A 24012-nucleotide genomic window follows, 5' to 3' on the forward strand; every position below is an offset into this window, starting at 1 on the left:
CCTATAATATATCAGTGAATGTTATAAAGTATGTTAGCCCTTTAGCAAAAAACTTTAGTGGTTATATGATAACATTTTCATTTAAAAGAAGCTAAACTTTTAGATCTAAGACAAATATATTGTTTCAATGTTTAAAATATATATTTAAGAACCAAAATTTACTTACAAGTAATTCAAATAGATCAAGTCAAAGAAGGAATCGTGTGTTAGAAATACCACATTGTAAAACGAAGCTCGCACAGAGACATGCATATTTCATAGGCCCAAACATTTTTAATTAATTTTTTACTGATAACATTTCATTGATTACAAACTTTCAAAATTTTCCTTCTTTTAAAAAACGCGCTCTATCCTGGATTCAAACTAAATATATGAACTCCTTTTTTCTATGATTTATTTTGTTGCCCTTTAAGGAATAAGGAATATTTTTGTGTTTTTTAAATATTTTTTATTTCCTTTTTTAATTACTATAAAAAATACCATATTGTCTTTTACAGAATATTTTTTTTTTCTTTCTTATGTTTTACAAAAATATTATAACTGTCCATTGTTTACCTCCTATAAAGGAGCAAAAATTCATTAACATTTTCTTGTATACCCACGAACAGGCCATGCCTTTGTGAGATTTTTGTTTACTATTTTTACTATTAATATGTATTTATTGCTATGTAATAATGCTTTACTTTTTTAATACTCTGTTTTATCATTTTTGTTTATTGTAAAAAAACAAAAAAAATAATTTAAAAAAATATAAAAAATTACAGTTAAGTATGTACATACTATTGAGTAAAAAAAGAGGTTTAAACTTAATAACATAATGAGTAAGTAGTATTAGAGGTAGATACTCACTGACGAACAATGGTACCTAATCCACATTATATTTTTGAAGGTATAACCCGCTATACCTCTATTTTAGAGGCTTTCTGCATTATCTCTGCTTGTCGGCAGGGTAGGAGAGAGAGAAAATGGAAGGAATTTACAAATGAAAAACACTACAACATCCAGACCAATGAAGAAAAAACCTTTCCTGAATTTCATTCTTTTAAATGGCAGGAATCAAACCCGCGACCCCAGTTTCACAGTAAGCCGTCTAACCGATTGCACCACAGCGCCTATAAATTGATTAAACTTGAGAAAAAAGATCCTTCGAAAATACACCTTAAAACTTTGTTTTCATGAAAATATGTTATAACGGACACAGTTTACTTATTGTATTAATAACAGTGCATTTTATATGAGATTGAATTCTATAGGTTACAATAAATAATAATTTCTGCCAAAACAAGTAAAAAATATAAGATAGGATGTAGATAGTAAACCGTTCATGCCATCTGTAAAATTACAACTGAACTAAATTGTACTTATTTTGCGGTAAGTAAAACGTTGAGTTTACCACTTGTAGTTTGCGAGTTTACCGACAATCCGGTAAGAATAGTTGGATCTATTGGTAACAATCTGTCAAAAAAAAAAATTCTTACAATCAGCCGAATCGAATGTCAAAATATTGAAACACGTTGGAATATCAACACCGATCTGTAAATTGATCTTTCATTCAATTGTAAAACAATGAATTTGTTACCAAAAAGCCACCAAGATTTCAGCCAAAAAGAATATTGGAACACGTTTTTCAAAAAGAGAGGGAAAAAAGCATTTGAATGGTAGGATAACCTAAAACTGTTTATTTTTATATTATTTTAAATAAGTATAATTTTTAAGCCCAAACAAAATGCATTTGTATTTAAAACGTGTATGAAACAATCGCCTCATATTTTATAGTGAGGTTTTTTTTGCAGTTGGTATTTATAAAAAAAATCTATTTTAGGTATGGTGAATATCCTGAACTTTGTGGGCAAATTCATAAATATGTCAAACCAAAAGATGAATTACTCATGGTTGGCTGCGGAAACTCAACTCTTAGTTCAGATTTATATGATGTTGGTTATAAACAAATTACCAACATTGATATTTCTCAAGTAGCTATTAAGCAAATGAAAAATATGAATAAAGAATCCCGCCCCGACATGGAATTCTTACACATGGATGCCTTAAACATGTCCTTTCAAGATGGCCGCTTTAGCGTAGTCTTTGACAAAGGTACCCTAGATGCCCTAATGCCTGACGATTCAGAAGAAGTATCACAACGAATAGACCAATTTTTCACTGAAATTGGACGAGTTTTGAGACTTGGAGGACGATATATATGTATATCGCTGTTGCAGGAACATATTTTAAGAAAACTTTTAGCATATTTTGCCAACACAACATGGATGTTTAGAGTTGTACGTTGTCACGAGGCAGAACAGAAAACTGCGGAGAGTGGAGAGAGTACAGTTATGCCTGTTTTTGCAGTTATTATTACCAAATTTAAACTACTTCCACAAATTGTAAGTTGATGGATAATGTGCTACATTTTATGATAAAATAAGAACTTTTTGTGAATTTACGTTTAAAAGATAGTGCAACATATCAACAATGTTTAAGACAAATACTTTACACCACAATTTCAGGCAAAGTTGTTTTATTAGTTTTAATGTGTTTCTAACCAATTACGTGGGTCTTTCTGGCAAATGGATTACACCAATCTGTGTTTCCGGCTTAAATATTTTTGAAGAATATATAAGACCTATTCATGTTATTGGTTAAAAACATGTTTAAAATAATTCAATCGCCTTTCCCATAATTATTTATTTATTCATTTTTTTCCATTATAACAAAGATTAATAATACAAATAATGTGACCTCGCTGGGGTTACCCTTGCCGAGGACACTTAACAATATACTTTTTTATAAAAATATTTTTGCATGTGGGAGTTAACAAAGAAGACTTAATATTCAGAGATAATTAACAAAATGTTCAGACAGTTTTAAACACCACGTATTTAAGTTTTTATTTAAATTATGTACACCTATATTATTTATACATTTGTGGAGCAGTTGATTCAATGTATGGTTTGTCTTGAACACAGTTGACATGTAAATATAACTTAATAACTATAGAGAATTTCTTCACTGACAAATAAGTTTTTTTTTGTTTGGAATTACATTATATTTCAACTTAGAAATGAAAGACAGATACTTACTTACATAAGGTATGTAGAGATTTTTTTAAAAGTGAATATATTACATTTTAAAGCAATTTTTTAACTAAAAATCTCTACTCGAGCATTGTCTCTGAATAATATTGGATGTTTAAAAGTAAAATTCTTGAGTTACCTTTGAAAAACCAATTTTACAAAATATTTACCATAATTACCGTGTTTAATAACTAAGGCCCTAGAGTGTTCCGTGCTGTAATCCACCACTGTAATTGATCCTCTCGGCCTGTTGTGCAAAAATAAACAATATTTTTTTCCAATTTCAATAGAGGAAATAATAATTACAATGATTTACCTTACTGTAAATGTGACTATTCAGAAGATACATGTTTGAATTGAAATATTTCTCAACCTTTATTATTTTTAAACGACAAATAATATTCATCACATAATTGATGAATTTTTATGCATATAAATATAAGAATGAACAAAATCAGATTATAAAATAAATATTTACACTTATGTATCTATATGAATCATCATAAAGAGTCAAGAATCATAAAGAGACAATCAGTGGTAATGCATTGAAGATGTTAGGATTTGTTCTGCGTACTGCCAAGGTTTTCGAAAATACCCGCATACTGAGAACTCTTTACAACTCCTTGGTGCGAGGTAGACTCGAGAGTGGCTCGATGATTTGGGGGCCACGTGAACTGAATTACTCTCTTATGATAGAGATAATCCAAAAGAAGTTTCTGAGATATCTCTACATGAAAGAGTGCGGGTATTATCCTTGGTTCTACCCGACCGAGTTTCTCCGGGGTATGTTTGACTACAACAGTTTAGAGACTAGAAGGAATGTGTATTTGACTACACATTTTTATCGATTGTTGCGCAGTGTGATCGATAATTCTAAAATTATGATGAGCATTGGTTTGTATGTTCCTGATAATTACCCAAGACAGCGTCAGCATAGATTGTTTCATATTCCGATATACAGGACCAACCTGCCTTTGGTTATGCCTGTTTGAAGGGCTACCGCTATGCTGAACAACATGGCTCTGGATATTGATCTGTTCCATGTATCTGAAGGTTTTTTTGGAGCAGGATTATCCTACTACTTTGACACGAGTCTCTTTCGTGTATTTTTTTCTTTTTTATAACTTGTACGTATTGAATAAACATTTGTAATGTATATGTTATATTTAAATAAATGAATTTAATTGAATTGAATTAATTCCGTTCTAATAAGGTTAATAAATGTGCCATAATTGATTTCTAGATTCTTGAAGTATGTATGGGAGGGGAGAAGATGCAGAGGCTAGAGAGTCCCGATGAAGTGATAAATGTTATCCGATCTGCCCAAGATGCTGCTTTGGTTACTAATGGACTTACTAACAATAGCTTAGTTGGTCTCAATGAGGTAATTGTGTTAGATACTGCACTACACAAAATATATAAAGCATTTATAAGAAGAAAAAAATATACTTTTCCATTTAAAAATAAAAGTCATCACTTTACAGATTGTATAAAATTCACTAATCGGTTTATTACATCACTGCTATTTTACTTATTCTCTCCTTACCTAGATTCTATTATACTTGGCACGAATCTATGATCTGTTCCACAGATTTCAGAACAAGGTCTGTAAATGCCTTCTCTCTCGCTGTTCTCCCTCTCTATTGCAATATACCTACCTGTGTCAATCTTAATAACCCTCTAAAGGGTGGATTTTAAAAATTATTTTAATAGTAGTTGCTGTATTATTGACCTTGCTAATAGTGTACAAGGTTTATATTTCACAAGTGGATTTTGTTTCCTGGCTATCTATATCTTAGAAGTGTTGGGAGAGGGAGGGAATTTCGGCTGTGGACCTTGATAGGAACTTCTTCGCATTTGCTTAATGAAGAGAAAACCACAGAAAACTCATTCAAGAAAAGCCGGGCTATTGATAGACATCAGTAGGCCTTCTGTTTCACTTGAAGAGATCACGGCATTTTATGTCCTATTATCATTTATAAATATCCTAACCATGAAAGATACTACATCTTGTGGTAAGTCATAATGACTTATCACGGAATGGATGTGCCTTAGATCCTCACCGACGCTTCTGTATCACACCTTCAGGTTATGTCTTACGACGCTGAAAAGGGGGTAATGCAACATCTTGAGGGGTTTCATCATCACATAAACAGCTGTCGATCTAAAAAAAATTAAAACTGTGCAGGTTGGAATCCAGTCTTATCCCTTCAGAATCCCGCCCTAGAGGGTGGAATTCAACCTTTGTCTCTACACATTTAGATATACTCAAAATATTATTTATGAGGCGTACGTATTGCTAATGTATGCAATAGAGATGAATCGGATATCTGGTAACGATCCGGTATCCGGCTTAAAATTACTGTCTGGCCAGATACCGGATAGTATCTTAATATCCAGCGGATACCCAATATTTATTTGACTGCGAAAGTTTCATGAAATCAACGTCATTAAATTGATTTATTAATTTGGGAAAACGGAAGCAACCCTCATTAATTGAAAACTTGACTTTTTATCATAAAAACGTTAATCAGTGTTCAATATACACCCTAGAAAAAGAATTTAACCAGCCAATAAAATATGTTTAGCAAAAATTATGTTTTAATTTAAAATATATTTGCGTGAAAAAAATACAGCGTAAGGGGTGAAACTACCTAAAACCGTTATAATTATAAAGTTAATCATTTTATAAACCATTTAAATATGCAACTCATTAATAGATAAGTGACCATTAAAAATATCATGAAAATATTTTTACCCCTTTTTATTTTATGGACATTAAAATTTTTGTTTTTACCATCTTAGAAATTCTAATACCGATGTTTATAATGGTTTTTTAGACAATTAGCTGGATATCCCGCTATCCGGCTTAGAGACTTGCCGGATAGCCGGTGTCCGGCCAAACCACTTCCATTTCATCACTAGTTTGCAATCACCAAACATTGGTACAATAAATAATTTTAGAATCATTCACAAATTTATAATATTAGATTTTAGGTGACATTTAAAACACTTCGTTTCTTATTATCCTAAACTTGTTATTTGGAAATGTCATAATAAATTAATGAACTGGATGATCCCTGTATTAAGAAATATTTTTGCAAATATATTTACAGGTTTATTTAGATCTCATGCAACCAGGTGAAAATGCGCCCAGATACACGGTGCACGTTCTGGACCAGAAAGGGACACGTACTAGCGGGAAGTTTGCTGCATTTATTGTTCCCCTGGGCAGGTAAATTTAAAAACACATCTTTTCATCCTTTCTAAGTATTTACTGATTGTATTTAGTTATTCAACTCTTGTATAATACCAGTGTACTTATTTATTATCTTCAAATTGAAATAGTTAAGAAAAAAAAAATATTTTTCTCAATTAATTTTTATTTTTTGCTCCTTTTGTGTAAAATACATGTCTGTCTTTATATTCATATATGTAAATGCCTATAAGGCGTTTAAATAAATAAATAAATACCCAGTAAAAATATTATGTATGTTTTTAAAAATAAATGCAATTTACATTTTTCTAAAGGAAAAAGCATTTACATTTTTTTTTTTTTTTTTTACATTTTTTTTTTTTGCACCACAACAGGCCAGGAGGCCTAATTACAGTGGTGAATTACATCACAGAGCACCCAGGCTTGAGAAAAATCACATTTTTAATTTTTGTGTTCCCACTGGGAATCGAACCCGGAACCTTCCGTGCGTGAGTCAAGCGTCTTGACCACTACACTACGGAGGCCGCCATTGACATAACGTACTATGTATTAATCCACACCATAAAATAACGGATTTTTATAAGCATTAAAATGTATGTACACCTGTAGATTAACAGCACTACAATATTTTAATAACTAAATAAAAATTAAATTAGTTTTTTAAACCTTGATAAAATAAAGTACTAAATTCATTTTATTTATTTTATGCTAAACGAATTCATTGCCAAATTATTAAACATGCCAGTGGTAAGGTAAACATATGTTATGGCAGAGGTGAGCGGGGGTCGAGAAACCCCATAACTAAATGCCTGTTTTAAAGAAATTGCCATAAAATTTGTATGTTTATTTTTCAATAACTTGTTTGTCATATTACCAAATGAAAATAAGCAAAATAAAAGATTTAAATTTCAGATACTTGATTTATTAAATTATAAAATATAAATATTACAGAAAACATTTATAATGTGTTTTAACTATCTTACTAAACATTTTTTTCTGAGTAAATAGGAATAAATTATATCAAATGTATAATAATTTTAATGAAAAATAATGAATTGCTTATATTAAATAATTTGTTAAGGTAAATAAAAACTTATTCATTAATTTAGCATATGTCCGCCTACCGAGCGTCATCAGCTAACAGAAGTTCATACGTCATTAGAGTTGGCAAAGAGTATAGACAGTTTTAGTAAAATCCATCTACCCATCTCAAACCTTCTCGGGCTATAAAATGTGCTAAAGCTCATGATTATTTCTTGACTTTACTGCCATTCGAGCCACCATATTTCTAAAAGGTTGGCGAGTATTTTACAAAAACATTTTTTCTGGATGTCGCACCCCACCTCACCACTGGCGGGTAAACTTGGACAATCAACTTCAAATATTAATTTTAATTTTATTGTTTTTAACACCATTGCATTTTTATCGAAACAAATCAACCCTCGGTGCTTGGCCATAGTGGTGAAGCGTTTGTAGCGGCGCGGTGAACTCATACACATGGTAAACGAGTGTAGTGTCCATAGTGAGTGCGCGGGCGCCAAGCGCTTAATTAGAATTTATTTCTGATAAGATATGAGATTATTTCACTCCTGTGTTCCAATTTTGATACGTGCCACTACAGTCGTAGTAAAACTACAGCAAAAATAGCTCCCACGTAAATACACGTGAAACATGTTTCTTAAAAGCTATTTCCAAAGTCGCACAGCTGAATAGGTATTCTAAAGGTGACTGTTAATGTATGGCTGTTTATATTTACACCATCTCCCCCAATACATATTCTCTCACGAGATCAAACACTTGTTTTTCTACATATTTTTGACTTGGACCTTTGCCAAACACATTATCAACAAGTTTTCACTTCCAGAGCTTAGAAACATTTTGGAATGAGATTACTGTAGAGAAAATGATAAACTTTACTCGTGATATTTATGATCAATAAAACTTTTAACTGTTTCAACTGACACATTAATAGTCAAATTCAAATTGGTGCATCACTAACCTAACGCAATATCATTTCTGGTTCTTATATTTGTGTGATTGAGTCATATATTATTATGTATTTGACGTCTTTTTCTTTGTGTTTATTATTGTTCACTTAAAATTTTTATGCTCATCTATTTCAAAACAAAATCCCATATAAAAGAAGAGTTTTTTTTTTGCTTTTCGGCTAATAGATATTTTTCATTAAATAATAAAATCTTTTTGTTATACCTACCTACAAAATAAAAATATTCTGTTGATCGTGGTAACTTTAAAAAATTACTCGTTATAAAATTTCTTTGTAAAAATAACAGATAAACGATAACTAAAATCCCAATACGGTTTAGCCCGTTCACGGATACTTAAAAATTAAAGGAAAAAATATTATCTTTTTACTGAATTTTAATGCTTCTTAATTCATAACAATTATTATTTTCTCCCATTGATTTCAATATAAAATTGAATTGTGCCCACGTAGCATATACCATTAAAACGGAAAAAACTAAAAAACTGTTTTATTTAAAAGTAAAATGGTATATATGGCAATGTGGTACAATTGAGAATATTATTGAATTTGGTAAAATAAGCATTGTTTTTTTTTTGATTAAAAAAAAAACAGTAAAATTGACTTACTGTAGATTGGCCTAAAAGTTTTTGGTTGAATTATTAGTCTCGAAAAAATATGTCATTTACATTTTTTTTTATTTCACTATGTTGTGTTACCTAATCACACTTAGTTCAAATATATAAATAATGTTAAATAATCACATCATTTGGACTGGTTCACGTATGAAATATATGCCCATACATGAATTATACGAAGGTTATCTTATTATATTTTCTTTACTGAACAAAAGGTATTTCACACCTGCCTTGCTGACTCTTTGGTTTAAGTTTATTTCTTGTTATGAATATGCGTGCGAGGTGTGTGGGGTAAGCTGGCCTCAAGTGGATACCTGGTCTCCTTACCTCAGTTCTTCCATATCCTCGATACACTCAGCACATTGCCACCCCACCTTGTTATTGTTAAGTTCTCGTCGTTATTCCAAACTATCCACCCACTTACCGCGCCCTGCACGACAAAAACATACATATAGTGTTAGTGTACTGGACTTGAGTATTTAGTTTTATTAACTATTGCTTGTATAGATGATTTATTACTAATTCAAAGGTTCATAAACTTTTTCTTTTTGAGAAAAAATACCTTAAAAATCATTTATATGATCTAAAATGGCATTATAAAAATGCAAAATTGTATGATTTTTGTATTGTTAGTACGTTTTACTCTGAAGTAATAAGGTGCTACCGCTGTAGAGCACAAAAACAAAAAAGTAAACCAAAAATTTGCAACGCTTTTGTTCTATTCAATAGAGAAAAATACGGCTATAACCGTGGCTCGTTATTACTCTGAGGTTTTACCGGAGTTCATGTACAGCCTTAATATTAAAAATTAATTTCTTAAAAATCAGATAATATTTTTATTAAGGCTACTAATGATTTTCAACACATTCCCACATAAACAATCGACTGTGTTAAAAACATATCTAGAATAGGGAAATATCAGGTTTTTTTTTACATTAATAAATATCTATGAAATACTGTCCAGTAAAAAAAAAAAAATTTTTCTAATTATTTGTAGCATAAAAAATACTTTTAAATTTGTAATTTAGAATTCTCGCAAAAACGGTCATTTCATTTACCACGCCCTAAATACGTCACGGTTCATGTTTATTTGTTCCTCGCCATTAAATTTTGTGTAGAACAATATCACCAATCTTGACGTCACAACAACTGAGGCCAAACACGTCGCGTTTTTCTATGAACATATTTTTATTGAATTTCTTTTTCACATTTATGTATGAAAACATTTCTCCACAATATCCATATTGAGTTTGAAAATACAATTAAAAATTCTAAATCCATTTCATATATTTCTATCGGTATTCGTAGTATGTGACATTTCCCTACTGTGCATGGTAGCCAAACTCACCAACTGTATTTCATCACAAGGTGGATAATAGTTCAATTCAACTACATCAAAAAATGATGTAATAACTTATATTTCCATATAAAAAATGAAATACATCAAAAAAGTTTTCAGCTCTTTTTTTCATATTTATGTGCTTAATTTTCATAACTAATACAAAAATACACATATAAGGCATTTAAAGACAATAAATTATACCTTAAAATATTCAAATGGCTTTACTCGAAAATATCAACAGGTATATTAAGATTAACATATTACAACAGAGATGAAGATCATTTAAGAGAAGGTAAAATAGAAGTCCAGGCATCTACAGGGCGTATGACCTGTCAATGGCTGGTTTAAGTGGCCACTTTACACACTGTGTAACATTCACCATTCTGCCTATATTTGAACATCTATATTCCTTCAATTCTTTCATCTGTTGATGTTTGTGAAGTTAAAGAGCTGAAACCTTTATTTATGCAGGTGAGATTCAACTCAATTACCTGGTCCATGAAGAAGTATAGAAATTGAAAAAATAATATTTTCAGGCGTTGCCTAGTATGTAGGTGAAATAATTCAATTCGTTGAATCTCACCTGCATAAATAAAGGTTTCAGCTCTTTAACTTCACAAACATCAACAGATGAAAGAATTGAAGGAATATAGATGTTCAAATATAGGCAGAATGGTGAATGTTGCACAGTGTGTAAAGTGGCCACTTAAACCAGCCATTGACAGGTCATAAGCCCTGTAGATGCCTGAACTTCTATATTACCTTCTCTTAAATGTTCTTCATCTCTGTTGTAATATGTTAATATAAACAGCTCCCCAGGGAGTTGAATCCAGTCCTTGTCTACAAAAATGTGTACAAACTCAAAATATTGTTGGGATATTAAGAAATTATTTATGCCATTTTTCTGTCCAGGGAATCAGATTGGCTGTTCTCCACTCCCGAAGGCAGGAAGAAGTTACTGGAGTCGGCTGGATACGATCGCCTAGCCATCATCAGTATGCATAGAGACCAGACATACGATAGTCTGGACGCTGTGAAAGATGAACTGTCCATGAGTGTAAAGTCACTTGCTCCCAAGGGATTAGTCAAAGAGGTAAACCAATGTTTATTACGTACTCCAGGAGGGTGATAACAAACGCCATCTTCATCGGTACGTTTCAAGACGATACTTAACTTTTCATCTCATCAAAGTCATGATTTTTAACAAAATATACTTGGGGAACGCATTCAATTGAATGTACAATTGCATTTTTTAAAGAGACGAAATGAAATATGAAAAATTGTATGATCTACTGAATATTTCACCCACAATTATTAAGGTTTCAGCTCTTTTGCTTCGCAAAAATAAGCAAATGGAGTGATTGAAGAAAAACAAATGTTTAAACATATAAAGTGATCATGCAAGCCAGCAAATGACAGGTCATAAACTCTGTAAATGCCTTCCATGTTTTTTTCTATAAGATCTTGTCAATCTTTCTTGTACAAAGTATCTATCAATATTGATAAACTATTAAGGGATTTATATCCAGTACCTACTTATAATATGTCATATCATTACTAAATACATTATAATAATGTGGGAGTGAAGAAAAGTGCTTTTATCCGTCTTAATCTAGTTTTACAAAGGGTTACTTTGATTTTTAGTTAAAGCCTTTGAATGATTCGATTTTGATTAGTTGGAAATAAGTTAATTTAATTTTTTCAATCCCGAATAGATTTTTAAGTGAGGAAACCTATCCATCATTGTTCTTGTTTTTCAAAAACGGTATTTTATGGAATATATTCACCGTGTAAAAAGGGGTTTCGGCATTCTCATATATTAAAACCCACATTCTACGTATTAATCTGTCTGATTCTAAAATTGAGCATGCGATAAACTAGAGATGAGTGATTTCAGTTGAGATCTGAACTGACTGGGATTGTCGATGATTCGCAAGTGTGAAGGCAATCGAGGCCGGATACGGAAAAATAACAATCTCCGAACCTAGCGTTCCCTCGTGATGGTTGTTTTTTTTTTGACATGCTTTTTTTAAAAATGATAACAGTTTATTTATTTATCAACGGACATTGTCCATGTATACAATTTATATGGTTTAAATATTACAATAAAAGAATAGTTTAAAATATTTTTTAAAAAAGACAGAAGCATTGACAAACATAAGGGACATCGAGACAAGATCTGGACTATTTATTTAGTGCTCGTTTAAATTGTTGTAAACTTAAACCAAAAAAGTCCAGATCTTGTCTTGAGTTAACAATATGACAAAGGCGGGTCATTGGAGAATTTAGGCCATAGTTTGTTCTATGCTGATCGATGAACAGTACTTCATAGTTTCTCAATCTACGAGTCGGAATATTGAATTTTATTTGTCCCAGTAATGATAGAACATCGATTATACCATTTAGTATGCCGAACTTATATATGGAGTCAATATTAGTTCTACGTTTTTGTAGACTAGAAATATTTAACATTGACTCTATTTCAGCATAAGAATAATTATCTCTCTCTAGTCAAAGCATCCACGCTATTTTTCGAAGCAATCGATGTTGGACTGATTCAATGTGATTTATGCGATTGACATAGAATGGAGACCAGACCACTGAGGCATATTCAAGAAGAGGGCGAACAGTTGAGCAATAAAGAGTTTTGATTGTACGGACATTAGTAAAATCAGAGGATATTCTGTTAATGAAGCCAAGTAATTTCAGTGATTTATTTACTGTATTATCTATATGCTCGTTGTATGTCAGTTTATAGTCCAAAACAACTCCTAAATCTCTGATGGACTTGACTACATCAACAGTTGTACCACCGGTGTATTTCTTTACAAACATTTGGACATATTCAGCATATTGTTAATTTATTTATCTAAATATTTTTCACCGAGTCTTGGCCTGGTAAACATGAGTCAATCCTATTATGACTAGTAAAGTTGACATCATTTTTCCTATCGTTTAAAGTAGGACATTTAAATTTGACGTTATAGTGCACACCCACAACATTTTCCAGCTGATTCTTTTTAAATACGCAACTTGAGTTATGTTTAGCAAAGTGGCTGTGATTTAGAAATATTATTTTCGAGGCAGGGAGATATGCTCTCGGTTACTAAATAACACGATGTATAAATAGCTGGTCATAATTATTCTTTGTGACAGAAACAAGACAGAGAAGTGTGAATGATGTTCGAAGGAAATGTAATTTTGGAGTACCACCCACTTACGATAAAACCCAGCTCTTCATAAAACAAAATTAATTACGTGGCGGCCCCTGTGGTGCAATAGCCAAGACGCTTGACTCACTTACAGAGAGAGCTCCAGGTCCAATTACCAGTAAAATCACAAATATAAATGTGATACTTCTCAAGCCTGGGTGTTCTGTGCTGCGATTCACCACCGTAATTGAGCCTCCTGGCCTGTTGTGGTGCAAAAAAAACATATCACCTGTTTATATTTTTCGGGTAGAAGTTGAATTCAATATTTTTTTAATGATGTAATAACTTATATTTACACATAAGTTATGAATTTAAAAATACTTGGTACACTTCCACTTATTTATTTTGACCAATTAGCGCTTTCACCCTCTAATGGGCATCTTCTGCCCGTTAGAGGGTATATGTAAATATAAGTTATTACATCATGGTATTCCATAAAGAATTGTCAATAAATAATTTAAATAGAATTTATTTTTTTTTGTGATTTTAAAAAATATGTAAATTTTGTTTACCGTTTACAACTTTATTTTAATCTAGAAATATGTTCAAAAATATTTTAAATGTGATCACATAAATCACATGTATTTTGCTCCCAGAAATTTTCCATACAGTGAAAGACATTTTTCATTCAAGAGTACCCACCCAAAGTATCTACCCATCAATACCTTGGTGTGACTTGCTAAAACACTTAAATTAAAATAAAGAAAATATGCAGTTAAACAATATAAAAAAAACTCAACAATAATAGATATTACGTTTTATTTATAAATACAATCCAATTTATTGAATAAGTTCATAATTAGGTAGTGGAGGTATTTTTAAGTACATTTTTAATAATACTAAAATATATTACAACAGAGATGAATAACATTTGAGATAAGGTAATATAAGAAGTCTAGGCATCTACAGGGCTTATGACCTGTCAATGGCTGGTTTAAGTGGCCACTTTACACACTGTGTAACATTCACCATTCTGCCCATATTTGAACATTTTTATTGATATATTTGTTGATAAATCCACCTGGTCCATGAAGAAGTATAGAAATTGAAAAAATATCATTTTCAGGCGTTGCCTAGTATGTAGGTGAAATAATTTAATTAGACGAATCTCACCCGCATAAATAAAGGTTTCAGCTCTTTAACTTCACAAACATCAACAGGTGAAAGAATTGAAGGAATATAGATGTTCAAATATGGGCAGAATGGTGAATGTTACACAGTGTGTAAAGTGGCCACTTAAACCAGCCATTGACAGGTCATAAGCCCTGTAGATGCCTAGACTTCTTATATTACCTTATCTTAAATGTTATTCATCTCTGTTGTAATATGTTAGTATAAACAGCTCCCCAGGGAGTTGAATCCAGTCCTTGTCTACAAAAATTTGGACAAACTCAAAATATTGTTAATACTAAAATAAAGAAATAATAACGCCAACAGTTAGTATCGTGTGTAGTCTATTACAGGTAGTAAAAACTAATTCAACAGTTATTCTTCCAATGCAGTTGAAAGAGTTTTATACTTAAACAGTAAATAAAAACATCATCAATATTATTAATTTAAAAATTAAACTGTTTCGTAAAACTGTTTCTAAAAATAACAGCTTAAAGTTGCGGGGGTATAATCGTGGCCATCTCGCGGAAAACAAAAATCTAGTCAGGATATTTTCTTGTTACAATTTTTTTTTACTTATCGGCAGAATGACGATACAGAAGCAATGTTGTCTCACTCCAAATGGTATATTATAATATTATGGTCAATATTTACAAATCATTTTAGTAGTTTAGAGAATTATTTATTCATTTTTGTTCAAAAAAAAATATTTTGCGCAACCATCTGTCATCAGGTGTTTTCCATCGATCTCAACATGTCAAGAATTCAACTGAGAAAACATTGTTGGCTGCCAAAATGTACTTCACCTAGTTCCTTAGTTCCTACAATTTTAAGTATTGAAAATATAAAATTATAGTTTTACAGGTACCACCGTGGCTTTGCTTAGACGGCTAACTGTAAAACTGGCGTCGCGAGTTCAATAATTTCAAGAAAGATTTATTTCTCAACTGGTCTGGGTATTGTGGGGTATTCTTCGTAACTTCCCCTCTTTCCATCTGCTGACGAACTTCTAAAATAGAGGCTCAGCGAGTTATTTTCATATTTCTATTTTTTTTTTTTTTTGTTTATTTATTCTTTTACAATTTTGTATTATTTTTTTTTATACAGAATAATGTTCCCTCACTGAGGTGTCCCGTGCCGAGAGAAAATTTTTACAATAAATATAATGAAACATGCCTTAAATTAGTTATTTAACATAGCTAACATAATAAGAAAATAAAAACGTATTTGATCTAATTAACCTAATTATCATCGTAAACATAATAAGCAAAATAAACTAAAATAATAATTCAAAACAAGAAATTCATATAGACTTGTAGACAACATTTTATAGTCAGCAAACAAATTTTTACCTATTTGGCTTGATCCACTCGATTCCCGCAACCCACCTCCACTATCCATTTCTTAATATAAATTTTATATTGTGAGTACTTACTAATTTTCCTTACGGACAATGGAAGTAGATTGTTCACTTTAACCGAGTAGTAGGCCAATCCTCTTTGACCGAAAGTTGTATTAATTTTAAATTGTTTTTGCAGCATCAGGGTTGAGTATCTAGTAACTCCTGTATTTGTGTAATGAGTTATGGAAGGTAGAGAACAATGTTTGTGTGCGTACAGTAATAGAGCTTTTACGTAAAGTTGTTTTACAGATGTAACATTAAGATTTACGAATATACCGAGGAAGCTAGTTCTGATTGGGACTCTTAAGATAATTTTTATTAAAGCTTTTTTTGCAATGATTATTTGTTTGATCAATGTGTCATTTTCACAAAATATTGAAAAATATTGTACCAACATAATATCAATTATTATTATTTGCACAAAATATTGAAGAATATTGTGTCAACATAATAATATCAATTACTTGTTGCCTGCTGTCGGGAATAATATAATAACTCATTCAATTAATATTTAATATATATATACATATATGTACAAACAACTGGCAGATTCTGAAAGCCTAATTACATATGTATAACTAAATTATTACTTAATTTTTTTTTTACAAGATACGTGATTTGTGCCAGCACCAATGACTTAATAACATTATTTAAATTTTAGATTCCATATCTGTCTCTAGGCCTCGATGTGGGAAAAAGAGATACAGTTTACAAGGGATTTTCAGAGTTTTCCGGAGACTTTGTAATAGAAGATGTCCTCGGTGGAATTGATAACACTTTCCGGAGATTGATATTCCTCAGAAATCCTTTCCTCATTCAATCCGAGGCCAGATTAAAAATTGGTAACAAATCTTATAATTATTATTGATATTAAAATATCATCCAATGTTGTGACAAGTTAACTTTATAATTAAAGAGTGATTTTTCAAAGTGGCCTTAGTCAAAAAAGATTTTTAAGAGAAAAATAGCCATTTGTGTTTTGTCCGTTTTTATCAGATCAAGTGATTTTCTTTTTTATATGACACGCCAAAGTGATTTTAGACTCGAGTCATGCAATCAGATCACTTAAATACAGTTTAATAATTTGCCATCATCAACATTCTTATTGACATATTTATGCATAGAAAATTATTTTAAAGGAAAGTAGAAAGACACAATGGTATATAGTAGACTTGGTGGGAGTGGAAGCGTGAGAGAGGTGTTTATAATTGAATTTGATTCAGTGATCGTTTGAAAGAAGACAACTTGTTATCAAAGAAATCAAGACTGGTATTTTTGTTAGCAGACCTAAGAATTCTAGGCATAGGGTAATGAAAACCATAGTTAGTTCTATGGTTATCGGTATGAAAAAGTCAATGTATATTGGTCTCTGAATAAACCCAACCTCCAGCCTATCTTTCTTAAAAATCGATGTTGAACTGATTCAATATTTTTGATGTGAACATCATAATATGGAGACCAGATAACAGAGGAATACTCTCGGTGCGGGCGAACTAGAGAACATAAGAGAGTTTTAAGGGTATTGATATTTTTGAAGTCAGTTGTGCTTCTGTTAATATCCAATGAGTTTTAAGGATTCATTGATGACATGTTCAATATGAATTGAGGCTGATTCACTTTTGCTGTATGAAGATGATATAATATTTATATTAAAAACAATGTAAAGTTGTATGAGTATTTTTAACAAAATAAATATGCATTCATTATCCACAATGATATTATGTACGTATAATCAAATTAAAATTGTGTTTCAGTTGCCAGAACAGGTAAAGGCAAATTAAGGATGATGGTAGATCCGGGCTACCTCGCTTGCACTCATCACGTGTATATGACGGTCGGAGTCCAGCTGGCCTTGCAGAACCTGGACAGTGCGGAGTGCAACCCTCGGCTGGCCCTCATCGGTCTTGGGGGTGGCGGACTGTGCACCTTCCTCCATAAGTGCTTCTCCGACCTTCGCATCAAGGCGGTGGACATCGATCCCGAGATGCTAAATGTGGCGAGACAGTTCTTTGGATTGACCTGCGATGATAGACTCGATGTTTTGATTGAAGATGGACTTGAATTTCTAAAGAATTCAGCAGAAAAAGGTATAGTAAAAATGTTAATGTTTGACATTTACATTTATCTTGAAAATAACTCTGGGCTCTGGGAAATGACTGATTATAAATTTTTTTTTTATTGTTTTTTTTTTAGTGCATTGAATATAAACTGCTCTATGGATAAGTTTGAATTTTTGTAACCAGTTTCAGCTTTAAAGATCGTTAGTCAATTTATTTTTTTAAATAACTTTATATAATTACTTCTTAACATTCGTTACTTGTGCAAAGGTAATGCAACACTCTTTGCACTTTACATGTGTTAATTATTTATATTAAATTCATTTAATTCAATAATTTAATTTTATATTTAAAATTAAATGTAAAGCATAATCAATAATTGACTCCGTCGCCATCAATCTGTTTAAATTTACTTTTCGAGATCAGAAAATGATACAAATCGTTTTCACAAACAAAATAAATAATGCTAGGTTTTAAAGAAGCGCTTCGAGAACTTTCATAGTGAAACTGGACAGCGGATAATAATATAACAATGATAAAATTACTATGCTTATTTGAATATGATCAGTACTTGTAAGTTTCATTACAGGGTTTGGTGGACTAAATCAAATTACTGATAAGTAAGTGAATTTTCCCTAGCATGTGTACAGGAGTACTCCATATTAGTGTTCACCCACAGATTATGCAAATCACCCACGAAAGGGTAAACATTCAGGAATTTTGAACCAATCTGTTAACAAATATTAGAGAATCATTTTCATTGTGTATTTACATCTCCTTTCTTCCATTTATGTTAACCGGAATGGACTTTGGTATTATTTCACAAAATATATTTTATTAAATATAGTCATTGGAGTGTTGTATATTTTGAAACATTATCATTATAAAATAAATAATATGTTACGAATAATACATTTTCTACCCGCAATAATACGAAATGTGTATCAGCAGTTATTAATGAGGAAGTTCAGCGCTACGGTTAATTGGGTATAAAAAATGTCTTCTTCCACGTAGTAAAAATTAAACTGTTGTCAGCCTCGTGGTGTAGTGGTCAGCGCGTTTGCCTACCATGCAAGAGTCTCGGGTTCGATTCCAGATATGGTTGATATGAAATATTTATTTAAAAGAGTGTTTCACACCAGAATATTTCATAGTCCCTGGACTAGTACCTGAAGCGTAAGACTGATCATCTTACCATCATGTAACAAAAAATTATCAAGATGCGCTGCGATTGGTGTAACAGTGCAGTGCCTTATGCACCATTATGTGCGGAAAGAGAATGTTGTTGAAAACTACGTCACAATTTTTAATGAATCAACCAATGATGCATAGAGTGTTGTGGTAGATTTCCAGTTTCCGGGAAGCCAGCTCATCAAAAAAATCACAGCGCTGATAATACAATACATATATATATTTTATTTTTAATTTTGGCTTAGTTTGATAGTCTATTAACAATAACACTGATCTTCCTCATTAAGGTTTCAGCTCTTTTACTTCACAAAAATAAGCAAATGGAGTGATTGTAGAAAAATTTATGTTTAAACTTATAAAGTGGTCATTTTGCACCTTCAGGACGAAAACGACTCAACTCATAAAATCAACTTTTTGGGAAATTGCAAAAGAAAAATGTAAATTGTGACATCTTTGTACTACTTCGTCGATTGTGTCATATTTTTCTAAGTAAGCACCAAATTTTGCGTTAAAAATTATACCGAAGGCATTCAGGTATGAATTAATCTATGAACAAAAAAACATAGTAAAATAAATTATTTTCAGTTTAAACAAGATTTTTATTTAATGAGTCATTATTAGATTGAATAAAAAAACAAACAAACTAAAACACTTTGATAAATAAGATAATGACATTATTTTTATTAGGTCAGATCACTAAGATTATCGATAATTTAAATTTAAAAAATGACATAAACTTAAATAAGTCACTAAGATTATCGGTAAGTCAGAACGAAACAATCACAAAGCTAAATTGGTCGTTTTAATATTTAAAAAAAAAATAAACTTGCCATTTGTATCGGAATAAAATCGACTCAACCGGCTTTCGGTCACTATATGTTTGTATGCGTTGCGCCCTTCACATAGCAATGTAAACACAACACTAATAGCATCGCTTTCGTACTGACACGGAATCTAAATTCTCTGAGTGAAAAAGAGACCGATGTAACGGTTTTGTCCTATTCCCATCCGAATGTTGCGTTTTTTGAAATACAGAAAGATGGTAATGTTCATTGAAGTCGTTTTATGATCTTAACTCATTTTAAGCTTTTTTTGAGTTAAGTCATTTTCGTTCTAAAGGTGCAATGTAAGCCAGCAAATAACAGATCATAAACTCTGTAAATGCATAGACCTATGTTTCCTTCTATAAAATCTTGTTCATCTTTCTTATGTATGAAGTAAATATGAAGTAAATATGTATGTAAAAAATATATCAATCACTTTGGTCTACTCAATGTAAAAAACTTACGAATAATGTTAAAGTGATTATTATGTGTTATTTTATTTGGTAATATAATTTTACCTTTTTAATATTTTCTTTGAGTTTATACATTTCAAAATATTTTCTGTTTTTTTCACAAATATTTTTAAAATACATACATCAGCACAACGCAGTTATATTTGATTGAATTATTAACGACTTTATTTGTGAATTTCCAGGTCATAAGTTTGATGCCATTTTGTTTGATGTTGACAGTAAAGACACGAGTGTTGGCATGTCTTGTCCCCCGAAAAATTTCTTGGAAAAGGAGGTTCTTGATAATATTAAGTCTTGTATACGAAGTAAAGGTAAATCATCACAGAATTATTTTAAAACTTATAGAACAATATTTTTTTACATAAATATTTTTTTATTATTTACAAATATTACGATAACATCATACAAAATCTGATTCTGTTGATTGCATAAAAATAGAGACCAACTAATTTTGAGCGGCAAGGAGGCGATCCAACATTCAAGTTATCTACCACTTGATGAAAACAATAACACAAATTACATTAAACTTAACAATATCGAGTATGGACATGTCAAAAGTCGGAATAATCGGAGAAAATGTATGAAAGTAGAGGAAGCACAGGTCTTTATGCACAGACAGAGTAAAGTAGCCTCTGCCCATCGCTGCAGAAAATGATGTGATGGTTTGTTAGTTATTCCAAACTTTATAGACTAGTACTGTATTTAAGAGTTTATCAAGATTGATGCAAAATCCACCCAACAAGTCACTAGCTCTGTAGATACCTAAATTTTATTATTCCTTTCTCGGAGAGATTCTTCATCTATGTATCTTTGTTGAAATATCTATCTACATTGAACTCTTGATTTTTGATATTTTCATTTTTAATTAAAATTTTGAAAAAATTGATAATGTTACACTGGTCATGACAAAACTAACATTTGTTATTCGTATCAAATCATGATTTAAATTTTCATATTATTATTAGTACTATTGTACGTATAACGTATGGTACGGTATTCTGAAAACAAATGCATACATGCTTGTAGAACGTGAATGAAACGACCTTCAGAAGCGCGCCAGGTGGGATGTGGAAGTAACGTTCCCTCTCTAATATGCATGCGCGAGTTTGAAGGCATTGCGTTCATCCGGTATATTTTGAGAAGTGTAAGTATGGAGACGTGTTCTAGTGCTATGAAAAAGTGGGCTGCTGAGATTCATCGTCGTTTAAAAGCTGTTTATATTGACAATGCTGTTGATAGGTCTACTTACTAGATACCTAAATTTTATTATTCCTTTCTCGGAGAGATTCTTCATCTATGTATCTTTGTTGAAATATCTATCTACATTGAACTCTTGATTTTTGATATTTTCATTTTTAATTAAAATTTTGAAAAAATTGATAATGTTACACTGGTCATGACAAAACTAACATTTGTTATTCGTATCAAATCATGATTTAAATTTTCATATTATTATTAGTACTATTGTACGTATAACGTATGGTACGGTATTCTGAAAACAAATGCATACATGCTTGTAGAACGTGAATGAAACGACCTTCAGAAGCGCGCCAGGTGGGATGTGGAAGTAACGTTCCCTCTCTAATATGCATGCGCGAGTTTGAAGGCATTGCGTTCATCCGGTATATTTTGAGAAGTGTAAGTATGGAGACGTGTTCTAGTGCTATGAAAAAGTGGGCTGCTGAGATTCATCGTCGTTTAAAAGCTGTTTATATTGACAATGCTGTTGATAGGTCTACTTTAAATCGATGGGTAGAAAAATTTCGTGGTTGGGAGCCTGGAAAAGCCATAATTGTTGATGAAACACGCAGCGGACATTCGATGACTGCCACAGATGATAAAAATCGCAAACTCGTCAACGATTTGATTCAAGATGACCGGCGAATCACTCAAAAGCATATCGCAAACCATATTGTCAGCTTCATTTTTGAATAATTGGGACCACGCTCGTCCACACCTCACGCGCAACTGAAGAGACTCTGCGAAACCTGAAGATTGAACCGATTCGACACACTCCTTACTCTCCCGATCTTGCACCTTGTGTTTTTTTTTTTTTTTCCTCTACTCGTATGTACTTAGTAACAACACCAAACAATATATATACATAAACATATATTGCAAATGATGAATATATTGCAACATGGATGGAGAACATATTTAAAAAGGGAATATTAATAATCTAAGCTTTTTACAGGGCTTATGACCTGTTATTAATATTCTCTTCTTGAATCTCTCCATATCAGTTGTACTCGTAATATACGACAGTCTTGATAAACTCCCTAGCGGGTAAATTCGAGTACTCGTCTAACAAAGATTTGGAAATACCTAATAATTAATAAATAATATTTTTGTCTATCCCACACATCGGCCATTTCTCCACATATTTGCATTATTCTTTCAGGATTCTTCATTCTCAATTTAGTTTGTAGAGATGATAGCTTACGGCAGAGCGTTATTGAGAATTTAAAAGAAAGCTTCTGCAGCATCGCTTCGTACAAACTGCCGCAAGAAGTGAACGAAGTGTTCTTCTGTACTAATCTAAAGTATGATAACAAATGGCCCGAGGATCTGGAAGCTGCCTCTAAGGATGTTAATGCCAATGCGATGAAAACTAAACTAGCACGTGAAGAAATGGTGGATATTCCCGCTCTGTTAGAGACATTGAATATCTTATAAAGGTGTGCCTCTGATAACAAGATACAAGTTTCGATGCTGGAAACATTTGAACTTTAATAATATTGCGTAAAAGAGTCGGAACATGCATTATCATAGAAAGATTTGGAGATTTTTTTATATTCTTTTGTGAATTTATATATATGTATGGAACTTTATAAGATTAAGGACTTACAAAGAGTGCATTCTCTTGTCACTCAGAGACAAAATGTGATTTTACTGAAATTGAATTAATTGTATATTTTATAAATATATGTTTTTTATTGAACTATGGTCTTTTATTACATTTAAATTACATTTGTAATAAATCTGAATAACTAACTATTATAACATTTTTTTTCCATACATATATTTACATAGAATTTTAATTACAAAAATACACTTTGTAATTAAAATTCTTTTAAAATAAGCTATATATATAAAATTAAGCTATAACATAAATTGGAAAAAATGCCCACAAAGACTAGCGTCTGAGCGTGGGCCATTCCTTTTGCATTACACCTGGTGCATAGGTGTGTCAGCGCAATATTTACAAACATAAGTTTGTAAATATTGCGCTGACTGATTGCGCATCAATAATGATAACTGCATAAATTGTGGGTGCCTGTGAGCGCTATAGTTTTGCGCACTCTTGGATTAGAAATCTGAGGCTATAATCCCGGTCTACTACAATTTTATTACTATTTTCATGCATAGTTATTTACAGCTGGTTGAAAATGGCCTCAAAATTTAGATTTTAAGGATGTACCTAATGGGATTTTACTTTATGATTATGAACAAAAAACTAAAAATACTCGTATACAATCCAGTCGTCA

The 24012-nt window shown here is 31.6% G+C and overlaps 1 protein-coding gene across 4 annotated transcripts; it reads left to right on the plus strand.

Moving 5' to 3' along the window:
• The first annotated feature begins 1452 nt into the window (after positions 1-1452).
• Positions 1453-23461, plus strand: LOC148282395 (eEF1A lysine and N-terminal methyltransferase homolog). 4 transcript variants are annotated; one of them, XM_088225146.1, is made up of 9 exons: positions 1453-1658; positions 1823-2384; positions 4318-4458; positions 6191-6309; positions 11168-11348; positions 16641-16821; positions 17734-18066; positions 18626-18656; positions 20707-20836. In XM_088225146.1, exons 1-9 carry the CDS (start codon positions 1567-1569, stop codon positions 20711-20713), a joined length of 1647 nt encoding a protein of 548 aa, XP_088081272.1. In that variant the 5' UTR covers positions 1453-1566; the 3' UTR covers positions 20714-20836. The 4 variants fall into 4 exon arrangements, with proteins under 4 accessions (XP_088081272.1, XP_088081270.1, XP_088081273.1 ...); XM_088225144.1 differs by lacking the exon at positions 18626-18656 and adding an exon at positions 22926-23461 and having other exon boundaries at positions 1457-1658; positions 20707-20835; XM_088225147.1 differs by lacking the exons at positions 1823-2384; positions 18626-18656 and adding an exon at positions 22926-23461 and having other exon boundaries at positions 1520-1658; positions 20707-20835.
• Positions 23462-24012: the final 551 nt, after the last annotated feature.

Source organism: Micrasema longulum, unplaced genomic scaffold (genome assembly GCF_059751315.1).
Source record: "Micrasema longulum isolate JH-2025_06_02 unplaced genomic scaffold, ASM5975131v1 h1tg000333l, whole genome shotgun sequence".
Classification (NCBI taxonomy): Eukaryota; Metazoa; Arthropoda; class Insecta; order Trichoptera; family Brachycentridae; genus Micrasema; species Micrasema longulum.